At 46.6% G+C, this 15,392-nt stretch overlaps 2 gene segments (V, D, J or C); both read left to right on the top strand.

The window, feature by feature from the left end:
- Nucleotides 1-1,336: 1,336 nt before the first annotated feature.
- Nucleotides 1,337-1,831, top strand: LOC117521337. The segment is given in 2 exon segments: nucleotides 1,337-1,379; nucleotides 1,470-1,831. Coding segments are annotated over 2 exon segments (405 nt in total).
- A 352-nt stretch (nucleotides 1,832-2,183) lies between these two features.
- LOC117521335 lies at nucleotides 2,184-2,794 on the top strand (the record flags this gene model as incomplete). The annotated part of the segment is given in 2 exon segments: nucleotides 2,184-2,356; nucleotides 2,445-2,794. Coding segments are annotated over 2 exon segments (396 nt in total), but the record flags the coding sequence as incomplete, so codon positions are not given.
- Nucleotides 2,795-15,392: the final 12,598 nt, after the last annotated feature.

Raw genomic sequence — 15,392 nt, 5'->3', positions numbered from 1 at the left:
TATCCCGCCTCCTCGTTTACCCAGCATCCGTGGATTGAACTAGCTCATAACAGTTTGACTACATCCGCCCCATCTGAAGCCTGTCCTGTCCAGCCCTTTGTGCCCACCGACCAATCCCTGTCGCTGGCCCGGTTCATGAATGGGGATCTGTTTTCACCTTTTTTCTGGCTCTGTTCTTTGTGTTTATTGCCTTGACTGCCTCATCGTGTTTTTTGAGAACCTGCCTGTTTATCTGGACCACGCCTTTGCCTGATGATTGTGTTACTGTTGCTCATTTTGGGCTGCCTTTCTGTGTACTGACCCTTGCATTCGTACAAAGTAAACGCCTTAATTCTACAGAGCTGTTTCCCTGCGTCTTGCAGTTGTGTCCAGCCTGCTCTGCCAGTAGAACCTGACAGGAACCAGTGTTTGTGCATCAGCCAGGGACAGAACACTTCAAAACTTCATGATATCCAGCATGTGAGAAAAGGATCCATCTCATCTCTGTGGTATATTTAAATAGAGTATTTAATTAAATCATAAATTTATTTAAATACCTCAGAGGGGCACCACTGGCTCCAAAAGTGAGAAATTCTCCACAAACAAACATGTCACTTTACTGCTTTCTGCTCTTTTCTCACTTTATAGGTCAGTTTGACACATTGAAGCTGCTGCAGGTCAACTGATAAAGTCTGACCCTCATCTGTCCGTCACCTCGTCCTGCTCAAACTCCACACCTTCTGACTGCAGCCGCACTTTGAACACTTTCAGTCTGACGCCTTCATTTGGATCCTTTTTCCAGGTGGAGCAGCCAGAGACAAAATCTCTCCTGAAGCAGCTGAAGTCAGTGGAAGAGAAGAAGAATCTGTCAGACTCAAATGTGTCTACGAGACAGACAGCGAGCACGTTGGTCTCCACTGGTACGAGCATCATTCTAACCAGGCGCCTCAGTTTATCCTCTGGAAAGGAGCGAGGTCACGGAGCCACGGTCAATACATTCCTGATCATCGATATCGATCCCAAACATGGAGGACTTCAGCTGAAGTGACCATCAGAGATGTAACGGGGGCAGACTCAGCGCTCTACTACTGTGCTCTGGAAACACAGTGAGACAAAGTGTTGAAGAGGTCGTACAAAAAGCTCCACACCGATACGTGACAACTCTCCAAAGAGCAGGAAGTGGTTTTCAAAGCGCAGGATTCTGCACCTTCCTGATTCCAGTCACCGTGGTTACACCTGATCACCAAACGCTGTGGGAGGAGCATGAAGGGATGAAAGGAGGAGCCAAAGTGTCAGCCAAGAAACGACTCAAACTGCACGAGTGCTGTTTCACACCAAAGAGGACTTTGTCTTGAAGATGATGTCAGTGCACTTCACTTTGTTTCTGATCACACTGACAGGTAGGTGACATCATCAATAACCAATAATCACCATGAACATTCATCACCAACAACATTTGGACCATCAAGAGACACTTTTGTGTCTTTCAGGTGTCAGCTGTGAAGAACTCAGTGCAGTCCGCCATCACGAGGACACTTTAGAAGGCAGTACTACTACTCTGGAGTACAAATACCACAAAACTGCTGATGCTGGTGATTATTTCTTCTGGTATCGACAATATCCAGGAAAACCACCAGAGTTCCTCCTGTTCATCTCAGGTTCGAGCAGCAGAAGAGCAGCAGAGTCTGTGAAATCAGACAAAAGGTTCTCAACTAAACTGTCTGAAGATAAACGTGGTGTGTATTTGGAGATCAGCAGTACTGCAGTTACAGACTCTGCTGTGTACTACTGTGCTGTGAGGCCCACAGTGACACAAAACACTCAGTCTGTGGACAAAAACCTCACTCAGTGACAAACAGCGCCACCAAGTGGGCACACAGCATGAGTTTGAACTCTTTGGACAAAAGCACTCAAACATTCAACACTAAGAAGATCCACTTTGCTGTGGTCTACCACAGGGGTCAATCTGAGGGTCTCAGTACAATTTAAATGTTGGCTTTCTGTCACATCATTTGGCAACACAACATTCTCCCTTTTGCTGATGACATCCTGTTCTATCTTTCTGTACTGATGGCAGTCGCTGTGTTTTTCTCACAAACTTTGTGTTCACAGCTGCAGTTCTCCTACCAGGGTTCCAGCAATCACACATTTTCCTTCCTGTACTTGAACTAAATAAAGTGCTTAACAATGACCACTAGAGGGAGCCACAGACTGTTTGCCATCAGTGGATGATGTCATGTTGACGGTTCACCAACAGATGATGTAGATGAAGGTCCAGATGGTTCAGAGTCTCAGTGTTCTTCCTCTCTCTCCTCCCCTCTCACTGCAGACATGAAACACTGGCTGACAAACATCCTGATTCTGACTCTCTGGCTCGGTAACTCTTTAAACCTACTGATTGTTCTCCTTTAATCAATCATCTTTATTGATTCATCTCTTCCTCTGCATGTTCTGTTCTTCCCCAGAGTGTAAAGGAGAAGACAGAGTGATCCAGTCCACAGCAGATGTCATTGCTGCTGAAGGACACCACGTCACACTTCAATGTTCCTTTGAAACCAGTTATCCAAATCTTAATTTGTTGTGGTACCAACAAGAACTAAATGCTTCTCCAAAGTTTATGTTGCTACGTGATAAATTTGGAACAAGAAGAAATGCTGCAGAGTTCAACAAAGAGAGATTTGATGCTGAAGTCAACAAGACATCAGTTGATCTGAAGATCCAGAAGCTGCAGCTGCGAGACTCTGCTGTGTACTACTGTGCTCTGCAGCCCACAGTGACAGCAAGCAGCAAAAGAGAGGACAAAAACACTACACAACCACCACTAGAAGGAGTCAGTGTGCAAAAACACTACACAACCACCACTAGAGGGAACCAGTAGCTGCGGTTCCATGGAACAAAAGTAATCATATTGAACAATCAGATCAAAAATCACACCATGTAAACAGCTCCATCTGATTAGATTCACCCAATCTGATTGAAATTACGATCGGGTTAGAGGAGGTGGTGTAACCCTGTTTTTAACCTGATCGTGTTCCATGTAAACGGCACGTCGGATTGCCCGCCTATGAGGAGCCTTTTGTCTCTTATGTCTGTTACGTCACAACACCACGTGACGTTTCCTGCTCTGTGTTCGCAGAAATGGCGACTGAAAAAACAGAGCTGGACTTTACAAGAGCCAACACTCCTCCTCAACATATTAAAAGAATTTAAAATAAGTGGAAAAGCTTGACGGATGTAAGTTGGCAGCACAGACTTCTTGTGTCCGGAGTCAGCAGGTCAGTAGAGCAAATTAAAAATCGCTGGTAAGCAATGAGCGCTTTGTACAAGGAGAAGCTAAAAATGATCAGAAGCTGCACGGCTCCAACCAACTTCACTTATTATGAATTAATGGAGAAATAATTGGAGGTCGAACTCACTGTGTCCTTCAGGTGTACTGACTCTTGCATGATCCTTGCCTCAAGTGGAGGAGTTTAAGTATCTCGGGGTCTTGTTCACGAGTGAGGGACAGATGGAGCGTGAGATCGACAGACGGATCAGTGCAGCATCTGCAGTGATGCGGTCACTGTATCGGACCGTCGTGGTGAAGAGAGAGCTGAGTAGGGGGGCAAAGCTCTCGATTTACCAATCGATCTACGTTCCGATCCTCACCTATGGTCATGAGATTTGGCTCATGACCGAAAGAACGAGATCGCGAGTACAAGCGGCCAAGATGAGTTTCCTCCGCAGGGTGGCTGGGCGCTCCCTTAGAGATAGGGTGAGGAGCTCGGTCACTCGGGAGGAGCTCCGAGTCGAGCCGCTGCTCCTCTACATCGAAAGGAGCCAGCTGAGGTGGCTCGGGCATCTTTTCCAGATGCCCCCTGGACGCCTCACTGGAGAGGTGTTCCGGGCACGTCCCATCGGGAAGAGGCCCCGGGGAAGACCCAGGACACGCTGGAGGGACAACATCTCTCGGCTGGCTTGGGAACACCTTGGGGTTCACCCAGAGGAGCTGGGGGAGGTGTGTGTGGATCGGGAGGTCTGGCCGGCTTTGCTTGAACGGCTGCCCCCGTGACCCGACTCTGGATAAAGCAGAAGAAAATGGATGGATGGATGGATGGATAATTGGAGGTCGACTGCTCTCCAAGGAGCACACTGGAGCAGAAGTTGGTTTTCCACCGGAGGAATGTTCACCTGAGACACCGGAAAGCCTGGAGGTAAGTCCTGATTAAATCACGCTAACTCAACACTCTTACTCTTTTCTTTTTTTTTCCCGAGACGTACTTTTAGCCAAATGTGTGGATTTAGTTCAAGTTAATGTTAGTGATTCATGTTAATTTATCCCAGGAGTTTATTCTCGGAGTAAAGTGCATGAACACAGTCTGTCATCGAGTTAACCGACACTCTTTATCCTCGTTCGCTTTACTGCATCACGTTAATTAATGCTCTCATATATACGAGGTCTGTTAGAAAAGTATCTGTCCTTTTTTTTTTTTTTTTTTTTCAAAAACATGATTGATTTGAATCACGTGTGTTTGCATGAACAAACCTTGAAACCTTGAACCTTCGTGCACATGCGTGAATTTTTGCTGGTAAGCAGCATTTGTGTGAGGACGTGTGTTGTGCTCTCGTCGGATTTTCATTTCAAGGAAAAAGACGGAACGACTGGAGCAGCACGACTGCATCAAATTTTGCTAGAAACTGGGTGACAGCCAGGTGGAAACCATTCGGAAGATTCAGACGGCTTTTCAGTGGCTTTTCAGTCGTGTGACTATCCAAGAAATTGTGGAAGAGATGGGCCTCATTTTTCGGAGTCCATCATGTCCTATGAGACTTCAACACGAAGCTGCTTTCAGCAGCTTCGGCATGAATTTCGCTGCAACTCTTTTCATGGCCAAATCTTCTGTCACAGCGGAATGTACCCTGATGTCCACCTCTTCCACAATTTCTCGGACAGTCACACGATGGTCCCACATCACCACAGCGTTCACTTTGGAAATGATCTGGTCATTTCAGCATGTTGATGGCCGACCGGAGCGTGGCTCGCTCTCCACCGTTGTGCGGCCGTCTTTAAACCGGTTGTACCGCTCCTTAATCTGTGTGATGCCCGTAGGATCGTCACCAAAAGCCATCTGAATCATCCGAATGGTTTCCACCTGGCTGTCACCCAGTTTCTGGCAAAATATGATGCAGCACTGCTCCAGTTGTTCCGTCTTTTTCCTTGCAATGAAAATCCGCCGAGCGCACAACACACGTCCTCACACAAAGGCTGCTTACCAGGAAATGATGCAATCGACAGGAGTGAAAAAATTCACGCATGTGCGCTAAAGTTCAAGGTTGGCTCATGCAAGCACACGTGATTCAAATCCATCAGGTTTTTGCAAAAAAAAAAAAAAAAAAAGGTCTGATACTTTTCTAACAGACCTCGTACAGATGATGATGATAATGTAAATAGCACGTCAGAGGAGACTGATGACAGCAGATCTCCACAACCTGAAGTCCACAGAGGAGGCTCCAGACAAAAAAGTGAGTTTTTAAGAGTAATATGCTGCAAAATAAGACCACAGTGAGTTCTTGAATTTCCTGTAGTTTGTTGAAAAAATAATGTTCAAAGTCATTGCATATTTATTTATTTATTTGGAGTGATTTATTTTTTAGAAATGGTAATATTACAAAGTTCCAGCAGAATATGACAGTTAATATCCTTAGACAGTTGAGACACAAACATATTTTCATTTTATTTTAATTTTGTTTTCCTCTTTTGAGCTTTGTGAAGTCAAAAGCCGTGTGGACGAGTTACAACATATTTGAATATAGAAGCAGGATGATTCTTTGGTATAATACACGACTGAGAGATCAACAAATAGAAAAAAACATAAACCTTTTTTCTTTGCTAACTGAAATTTTACATTCTTTCTAGATCGAAAGCCATCATCTGGTGATGCTGAGCTCCTGGGTGATCAGTCAGCCAGCAAAGATCTTTCCTGGACAATATACAACAGCAGCACCAGAGGAATCTGGAAAGAGAAGAGAGGCTTCTTTCCAGGTTTATGGAAGAAAGTATCCGCTCAACTGAAAGCATTATAGGGCAACTGTTTGATGGTCTTCAGGCTCCTTCTTCAGTCCTACTCATCAGCTCCACATTTACATCAACAAAGTTAGTCTATAGGACCTCGCTGACACAAGCACGGAACAGCCCGAGACTGACCACTCGTCCTGAGTGTTACTTCAAACACATATGGATTTTCTGAACTGCAGCAGCTATAGAATTTCCAAAGTACTCAATATGCTCAGAATGACCAGTACATGTTTAGAAGGGTCATAGAACAGAGCAAAATTTCTAATTTTGATATTTTAAGAAAAAAATGACCTACATACAGTCTGGAATCACCACATATTTAGTATCTTAAACTTTCTGTTGTGGATGTTCCCTGATAATCTTTAAAATATTTAAGACCTCTAGATAGATCCTGCTGTCTCCCAAAGACACAAGGTTTGTTTTGTATTTTCCACTTTAAATGCATATTCCATTGATAACAGTAGGACTGAAAATAAAAATTTCATATTTGGAAAATGTTAATTTTCTTTCGATGTGTGGTAACATGTTGACCCAGTTATTTTAACCATTTTCTCTTAAAATATCAATAGAAATTTTACACTTTTCTTTGACCCTCCCAAAGATGTACTGGTCATTATCAACATGTTCAACACTTTGGAAAATCTCTAGCTGCTGCTGTTTAGAAAATACAGCTGTATTTGAAGTACTACTTGGGATGAAAAAGGCCGTGGTCACTTTAGGACTGTTTGTCGATTTTGGCACATATCTCAAGTTGTTCACTGGGGTCATAATAGTCTGGAACAGGTGAGTTAACCTCTCCTAAATGATGTGCACGCATGTCTCAGCTAGGTCCACTACTAAGTCCATCACCAATCACAGCGAGCCACCTGACCACCTGACACATCTACACACTCAGAATAATCAAAATAACAGTGGAAACTTTGAGTACAGCCCACACAACATGTACTTGTAGAAACTGAATATAAGAAACTGGTCCTGATGTTTAGTTTCTCTTGTTATTTTGCTGACAAAGAGCTGACTTTCAGATTTTATGATCTGACTTCACGGTAACACCAGTTTAAGACGTCATGCTGAGCTCTGAGGTAAGAGAATAAAAGTTTTAAACCTTACGTACCGGCCCAGGCTTTACGTTCTCAGGGTGCAGGACTATTTTGTGTCCCAAAGGTGAATAAGACGTCTGTGGGTCACAGAGTTTTCTCTTATCGTGCCCCTGTTCTGTGGAATGATCTCCCTGCATCAATAAAACAGTCAGATTCTGTGGAGATTTTCAAGTCCAAACTTAAGACGCACTTCTTTTCCCTTTCATATGGCTAGCATACTGGTACAGTTTTGTTTTACGCTTTTACTCCTTTAATTCATTTTATTAGGAAACAGAGCATGCCGCGGCCTCAACTTTACCTAAATTCTGGGTCTTTTAGTGAAGTTTAGGGCTACTGGCCGGCGATCACCTTAGTATTTCTTCTGTTTTTCTTGTTTAATGCTGACAAATTATACAGTATTTTTTGTCTTTCTGATGCCTGATTCTGTTTTTTCTCTGTTTAAGATGCAGCTCCATCCAGAGATGGGAGTTGTATTTGTGTTGGTGACCCTCCTGTCCTGTGCACCAACAGCATTTCTTGTATATTTGTCTGTGAATTGTTCTGTGAATTGTTCTGTAATTTGTGTCTGTATCATGGCCCAAGCAGAGGGTCACCCCTTTGAGTCTGGTCTGCTTGAGGTTTCTTCCTCAGAGGGAGTTTTTCCTTACCACTGTTGCTCTGGGGGTTGGTAATGTTAGACCTTACCTGTGTGAAGCGCTTTGAGGCAACTCTGTTGTGATATGGTGCTATATAAATGAAAATAAATTGAAATTGAAGTTTTTAGCACTATATTTTATTTTTTAACCAGATTGTTGTGGTACTGCCAGGTTTTTATTTTATATATGTGTACGGAAGAAAGTTGTATTCACTTTAATAAAAAAAGAGAAAATGTGTTTGTCAGATTTTTTTAATTATTATTTTGTTAATGGAGATGATCATTTCAGAGAGGGAAGTGATTGAACATGTGTTCCTTCAATGCCATCGTTGTCCTGCTCCCACTGGAATGGCTCTGCATCCAGACCTGTGGTCCAGGTTGAGGAAAGATACCATCAAAGTGACCAGTGTTCTCCAACCAGTTGTTGCTTGTGTTGTTACTCTCATTCTGACAGAAATTATGAAGTCTACAGCAGGTTGTTATCTCAGCTGGTGTAAAGGTGAAGTGAAAATCTCTTCAGTATCACCCTCCACCTCAATTTCAAAATCCATAAAGTGTTTTCTACTATCACACAGAGTGAGCTGAGGTTCACATTAACAGATTTCTCCTCTGGGCTCAGATGTGGAGAATTTATGAAGCCTTTCAGCAACCAGTCGAGGAGCAGATCTGCAGGGTCACCAATGATTTGTAGCCGTACGTCTTCTCCCTCAGTGTTTTTCACACCCTAAACCAGAAAATGGTGGTTTGTTTTTTTTTATTCTGATGTTTAATGAGTAAATTATATTCTTAAGAATAAATCTGTTGTGTGGGCCGCCAGAAGAGGAGGTACTGCTGGCCCACCACCAGAGGGCGCCCTGCCCGAAGTGCGGGCTTCAGGCACAAGAGGGCGCTGCCACCACGCAGGAGCCACCGGAGTGACAGCTATCACTCCTCACCACTCATCATCCTCAACCATCCCATAAAAGCCAGACAACATCTCCACCTCACTGCCGAGATATTGTCTACCTCTAAGGTAATACCTCAGCCGTGATTGTGCCGTGTGCACCTTACTTTCTCTATTCCGTGATATTGTTTCAGGAGTCTACTCACTGTTGTCGTCTGTCGGAGTACGGAGTGGTGACGAAGTGAAGGGCGTTCACTTGTCACACCGAACTACAGAGACAACCGGAGTTGAACTGTGTTGGAGGTGGAGGTGTTGTTCCCACCTGGAAAGAAAGACGTGCTGACTGTTTACTGGGTGTGTTTTCACACACTCATTACATCTGTTTTTCTGCTTCCTGCCAGCAGTACCAGATCCGGCAGCTGAAGACGGTGGCCACCTGGGGACTCAGGACTTGGCGTCTCCAGTGTGTTTCCAGATCCGGTGGCAGTGGAAATCGTGTGGGGTCCGGCTCTTTTCTGGACGGTGCTCTCCTATCCTCGAGCCTGCCCAAACGTCATCTTCGTGTAATTGTCTGTAATCCAAATTCTGGTTCTCTCTGTATTCCGTTGTGCACATTTACAACAGTAAACTGTTATTTATTGGCTCATCCATTGTCCGGTTCCTTTGCGCCTCATGTTGTGGGTCGGTGTCCCTACACTTTCCCAACAAAATCAAGGGAAAAAAGAAAAGGGTGTAGTGGATGTGACTTTTTCTAATTGAAAGTTTGAAAGGTACCTTTGTCAGTTGATGAGCTCTCAGAAAGGTCTGAATGGCACAAAACAATGGAATCTTTTCCAGGCATTTTGCAACTGATGCTCCAAAATCTAAAAGCAAACAACTTGTTTTAGTTGAGTAAGTAAGTAGGGCATGTAAAAAGACCTCACAAGGTTTGTTTCATTTATTCATTAAACTGATTTATTGTCACATTTTGAAAAAGTTCATTGTTTAAAATAAGTTTTTGAGATTTAATAGTGGGCTCTACCTAAAAGCCACAGAAAAAAAGTTATCAGAAGTCATAAAAGTGGTAGCTGTGATGTTACTGATTGTGGGTCAATGAAAACGACAGACGTTCAGAAATAATCTACTTGCATGTGTCAGTGAGTCCCGTCAGTTATTTGAGGGTTATGATGCGTTTCCTCAAAGCTCCGTCTCCAAGGCTTCGTTTTCATTTGGATTGTAAATCAGCTGTTTAATCCATCGGTGTTTCCATTACAGCTTTACTAACCGTGCTCTGCGCCACATTGTGTAAAAACACATTCCGCCGCACTCGTTTCTTTCTAAACAAGTCCTGAAGAAGAAGCATTTTCCTCTGATGCTGCAGTTGCTAAAGAAACACGCAAAGAATAACAGTAATCTCAATGACTCCAGAAAACAAATCCATTGTTAGGAAGGTAGGTAGTAATGGTAGGAAGCCCTACCATTAATTAATGCTTCGATCTTAAATATGATCAATCTATCTTAGTTATTAGTTGGCTATGTACCACAGGCTTTTAAGGTGGCAGTAATTAAACCATTACTTAAAAAGCCATCACTTGACCCAGCTATCTTAGCTAATTATAGGCCAATCTCCAACCTTCCTTTTCTCTCAAAAATTCTTGAAAGGGTAGTTGTAAAACAGCTAACTGATCATCTGCAGAGGAATGGTCTATTTGAAGAGTTTCAGTCAGGTTTTAGAATTCATCATAGTACAGAAACAGCATTAGTGAAGGTTACAAATGATCTTCTTATGGCCTCGGACAGTGGACTCATCTCTGTGCTTGTTCTGTTAGACCTCAGTGCTGCTTTTGATACTGTTGACCATAAAATTTTATTACAGAGATTAGAGCATGCCATAGGTATTAAAGGCACTGTGCTGCGGTGTTTTGAATCATATTTATCTAATAGATTACAATTTGTTCATGTAAATGGGGAATCTTCTTCACAGACTAACTCCATGAAACCAGAGGACACACACCAATTAGCTAAACTGCAGGATTGTCTTACAGACATAAAGACATGGATGACCTCTAATTTCCTGCTTTTAAACTCAGATAAAACTGAAGTTATTGTACTTGGCCCCACAAATCTTAGAAACATGGTGTCTAACCAGATCCTTACTCTGGATGGCATTACCCTGACCTCTAGTAATACTGTGAGAAATCTTGGAGTCATTTTTGATCAGGATATGTCCTTCAATGCACATATTAAGCAAATATGTAGGACTGCTTTTTTACATTTGCACAATATCTCTAAAATTAGAAAGGTCTTGTCTCAGAGTGATGCTGAAAACCCAATTCATGCATTTATTTCCTCTAGGCTGCACTATTGTAAGTCATTATTATCAGGTTGTCCTAAAAGTTCCCTGAAAAGCCTTCAGTTAATTCAAAATGCTGCAGCTAGAGTACTGACAGGGACTAGAAGGAGAGAGCATATTTCACCCATATTGGCCTCTCTTCATTGGCTTCCTGTTAATCCTAGAATAGAATTTAAAATTCTTCTTTTTACTTATAAGGTTTTGAATAATCAGGTCCCATCTTATCTTAAGGACCTCATAGTACCATATCTGTTGTGTGGGCCGCTGAAGAGGAGGTACTGCTGGCCCACCACCACCAGATGGTGCCCTGCTTGGAGTGCGGGCTTCAAGCACGAGAGGGCGCCGGAGCCACTGGGAGTGACAGCTGTCACTCTTCATCAGCACCAGCTGTCACTCAGCCAACTCATCACCATCTCCATAAAGGCCGGACTGCGACTCCACCTCCTCGCCGAGAAATCAACTACCAATCAGGTAACTTTCTCTGCTGACTCAAAACACTGAGTAATAATCTGAACTTCTTTGCAGCCGTTTTCCTGTGGTGTGTCCTTATCTGTGGGATTGGCGTTTGGTGTGATCAGCGACGGCTTCGCTTCACACCCCAACCAGATAAGTGGTTAGACAGGAGCTGCACGAGTGTGTGATTGGAGGTGGAGGTGCTCCCTCCTTACTGAATACAGACTGTGGGATTACTGAGTGTGCGACCTCAAACTCATCAGGACTGTCTCTGTTCTCTCCCAGCAGTACCGGGTCTGACTGCTGAAGACAGCGGCCACCTGGGGCGCAGGGCTTGGCGGCTCCGGTGTTCTTCAGCTCCGTTGGCAGTGGAAGCTGTGTGGATCCGGCTCTTCTCTCGCCAGGCGTCTTCTATCGTCGAGCCTGCCCACACGTCACCTGGTGTATGATTGACAGTCACTATATTGTTATTGTCTGTACGTCGTTGTGTGATTCACAACATTAAATTGTTACTTTTGGCTTATCCATTGTCCATTCATTTACACCCCCTGTTGTGGGTCCGTGTCACGACACTTTCACAACAGGATTTCTCGGCCAGCGTCATGGATCCTGAGGGGCGCCAACTATCACTTGAACAGCCAATGGAAGAGCGAGGTGCACAGGCGCCAGCAGGAGGCGTGTTGGGTGAGCTGCAGCACATCTTAACCGCCTTTACCGCTCGGTTGGACTTAGTTACCGAGCAGAGCAGTGTTCTCAATCGTAGGATGGAGGCTCTCACCGCCCAGGTGGAAGCGCGTGCTCAGGGCGCTGCTGCAACACCTCCTCCTGCTGACCGTGTGCCAGAAACAGACATTCCGCTGGTCGTTCAACGAACCCCCCCACCTTCCCCTGAAGCATACATAAGCCCTCCGGAGCCGTACGGAGGCTGTGTGGAGACGTGCGCGGACTTCTTGATGCAGTGCTCGCTCGACTTTTCACATCGTCCCGTCATGTACGCAGCAGACGCCAGCCGGGTGGCTTATGTGATCAATTTGCTTAGAGGAGAGGCACGCGCCTGGGCTACGGCGCTTTGGGAGCAGAATTCACGGCTCCTAACGGTTTATACTGAGTTTGTGAGGGAGTTCCGACAGGTGTTCGACCACCCTCATAGAGGCGAGACCGCTTCAAGTGTGCTGCTGTCGATACAGCAGGGGCGTCGGAGCGCAGCGAAGCATGCAGTCGACTTCCGCATCGCGAGCCGGCTGGAATGCTGTTGCGCTCCGCGCCGCCTTTGTAAACAGACTGTCTCTGGTCCTTAAGGAGCACCTGGTGGCGAAGGACGAGCCGCGGGATTTAGATGGGCTTATCGACCTGGTTATACGGTTAGACAACCGATTAACGGAACACCGACGGGAGCGAGACGAGGGGCGTGGTCAGGCACAAGCCGTCCCTTTTCCTCCCGGGTCCAAAAGGAAGCCGACTTCCCCACGCTCCACTGCCAGGGCTCTCCACGTGACAACAGCTCCCCCTGCTGACGTTGCTATGGAAATGAGCAGGGCCAAAAAACAATCAGATCAGAGACAAAGGAGGCTGATCCGTGAAGAGTGTTTTCTCTGCAGCTCTACCGAGCACACACAGAGAGAATGCCCCAAACGGTCAAAACAGCAGCACTCGTCCTTAGAGACTGGGCTAAGGGTGGGTCACAACACCCATGTGGGGAAACCCCGACGATCTGCACGAATCCCAGTCACGATCCTGAGTGGGGATCTAACCCTTCATGCCCCAGCACTGGTGGACACGGGGTCGGAGGGGAATCTGCTGGATAGCAGATGGGCAAAGGAGGTTGGGCTCCCTCTAGTGGCCTTACCATCACCATTGTCGGTGCGGGCGCTAGATGGCACACTTGTTCCACTAATCACACACCAGACACAGCCAGTGACATTGGTGGTGTCGGGGAATCACAGGGAGGAGATTGTGTTTTATGTAACACTTTCTACCTCCCGAGTAATTTTGGGTTTTCCATGGGTGTTAAAACACAATCCCCGGATTGATTGGCCGTCTGGGGCTGTGGTTCAGTGGAGTGAAACCTGCCACCGGGAGTGTTTAGGATCCTTGGTTCCACCCGGTGTGACAGCTAAGGAGGAGATTTTAGTCCCCCCCAATCTGGCGGCGGTGCCAGCCGAGTACCATGACCTTGCTGACGTCTTCAGCAAGGATCTGGCACTCACACTGCCCCCGCACCGTCCGTACGATTGTGCCATTGATTTGATACCGGGCGCTGAGTACCCGTCCAGCAGGCTGTACAACCTCTCACGTCCGGAACGCGAATCAACGGAGACCTACATCCGGGACTCGTTAGCTGCCGGGTTGATCCGGAACTCCACCTCCCCGATGGGTGCTGGTTTCTTTTTTGTGGGCAAGAAGGATGGCAGACTCCGTCCATGCATTGATTACAGAGGGCTGAACGAGATCACGGTTCGCAACCGATACCCGTTACCTCTGTTGGATTCAGTGTTCACGCCCCTGCATGGAGCCCAAATTTTCACGAAATTGGATCTTAGGAATGCTTATCACCTGGTTCGGATCCGGGAGGGAGACGAGTGGAAGACGGCATTTAACACCCCGTTAGGTCACTTTGAGTACCTGGTCATGCTGTTCGGCCTCACCAATGCGCCCGCGACGTTCCAAGCATTGGTTAATGACGTCTTGCGGGACTTCCTGCATCGGTTTGTCTTCGTATATCTAGACGATACACTCATCTTTTCTCCGGATCCTGAGACCCATGTCAAGCATGTACGTCAGATCCTACAGCGGTTGTTGGAGAACCGGCTGTTTGTGAAGGGCGAGAAGTGTGAGTTCCACCGCACTTCTTTGTCCTTCCTGTGGTTCATCATCTCCTCCAACTCCGTCGCCCCTGATCCGGCCAACGTTGCGGCGGTGAGAGATTGGCCCCAACCAACGAACCGTAGGAAACTACAACAGTTCCTCGGTTTTGCAAATTCCTACCGGAGGTTCATCAAGGGCTACAGTCAGGTAGTTAGCCCCCTGACAGCCCTGACCTCCACAAAAGTCCCCTTCACCTGGTCGGATCGGTGCGAAGCCGCGTTTAGGGAGTTGAAACGCCGGTTCTCGACTGCACCGGTTCTGGTGCAGCCCGATCCCAAGCGCTAGTTTGTTGTTGAAGTGGATGCCTCTGACTCAGGGATAGGAGCCGTGCTGTCCCACAGCAGGGAGTCCGACAAGGTTCTCCATCCATGTGCCTACCTTTCCCGCAGGTTGACCCAGCTGAACGGAACTATGACGTCGGCAATCGGGAACTTCTTGCGGTGAAGGAGGCTCTTGAGGAGTGGAGACACCTGTTGGAGGGAGCATCGGTACCATTTACGGTTTTCACGGACCACGGAACCTGGAGTACATCCGGACCGCGAAGCGTCTGAACCCCAGGCAAGCCCGCTGGTCGCTGTTCTTCGGGCGTTTTGACTTCCGGATCACCTACCGCCCCGGGACAAAGAACCAACGGTCTGACGCCTTGTCCCGGGTGCATGAAGAGGAGGTCAAGACCGAGCCGTCAGACCCCCCTGAAACCATCATCCCCGAGTCCACTGTCGTGGCCACCATTACCTGGGACGTGGAGAAGACCGTCCGGGAGGCCCTGACACGGAGCCCGGACCCGGGGACAGGTCCGAAGGACAAGCTGTACGTCCCACCAGAGGCCAGGGCTGCAGTCCTTGACTTCTGTCACGGTTCCAAGCTCTCCTGTCATCCAGAGGTGCGAAGGACCGTGGCAGTGGTCCGGCAGCGCTTCTGGTGGGCGTCTATGGAAGCCGACATCCGGGAATATGTCCAGGCCTGCACCACCTGTGCCAGGGGCAAAGCCGACCACCACAAGGCCTCCTCCAGCCTCTGCCCGTGCTTCGTCGCCCCTGGTCTCATATTGGCCTGGACTTTGTCACGGGCCTCCCGCCGTCCCAGGGCAA

Source organism: Thalassophryne amazonica, chromosome 12 (genome assembly GCF_902500255.1).
Source record: "Thalassophryne amazonica chromosome 12, fThaAma1.1, whole genome shotgun sequence".
In the NCBI taxonomy this organism is placed as follows: Eukaryota; Metazoa; Chordata; class Actinopteri; order Batrachoidiformes; family Batrachoididae; genus Thalassophryne; species Thalassophryne amazonica.
This window is presented reverse-complemented; position numbering and strand designations above follow the sequence as displayed.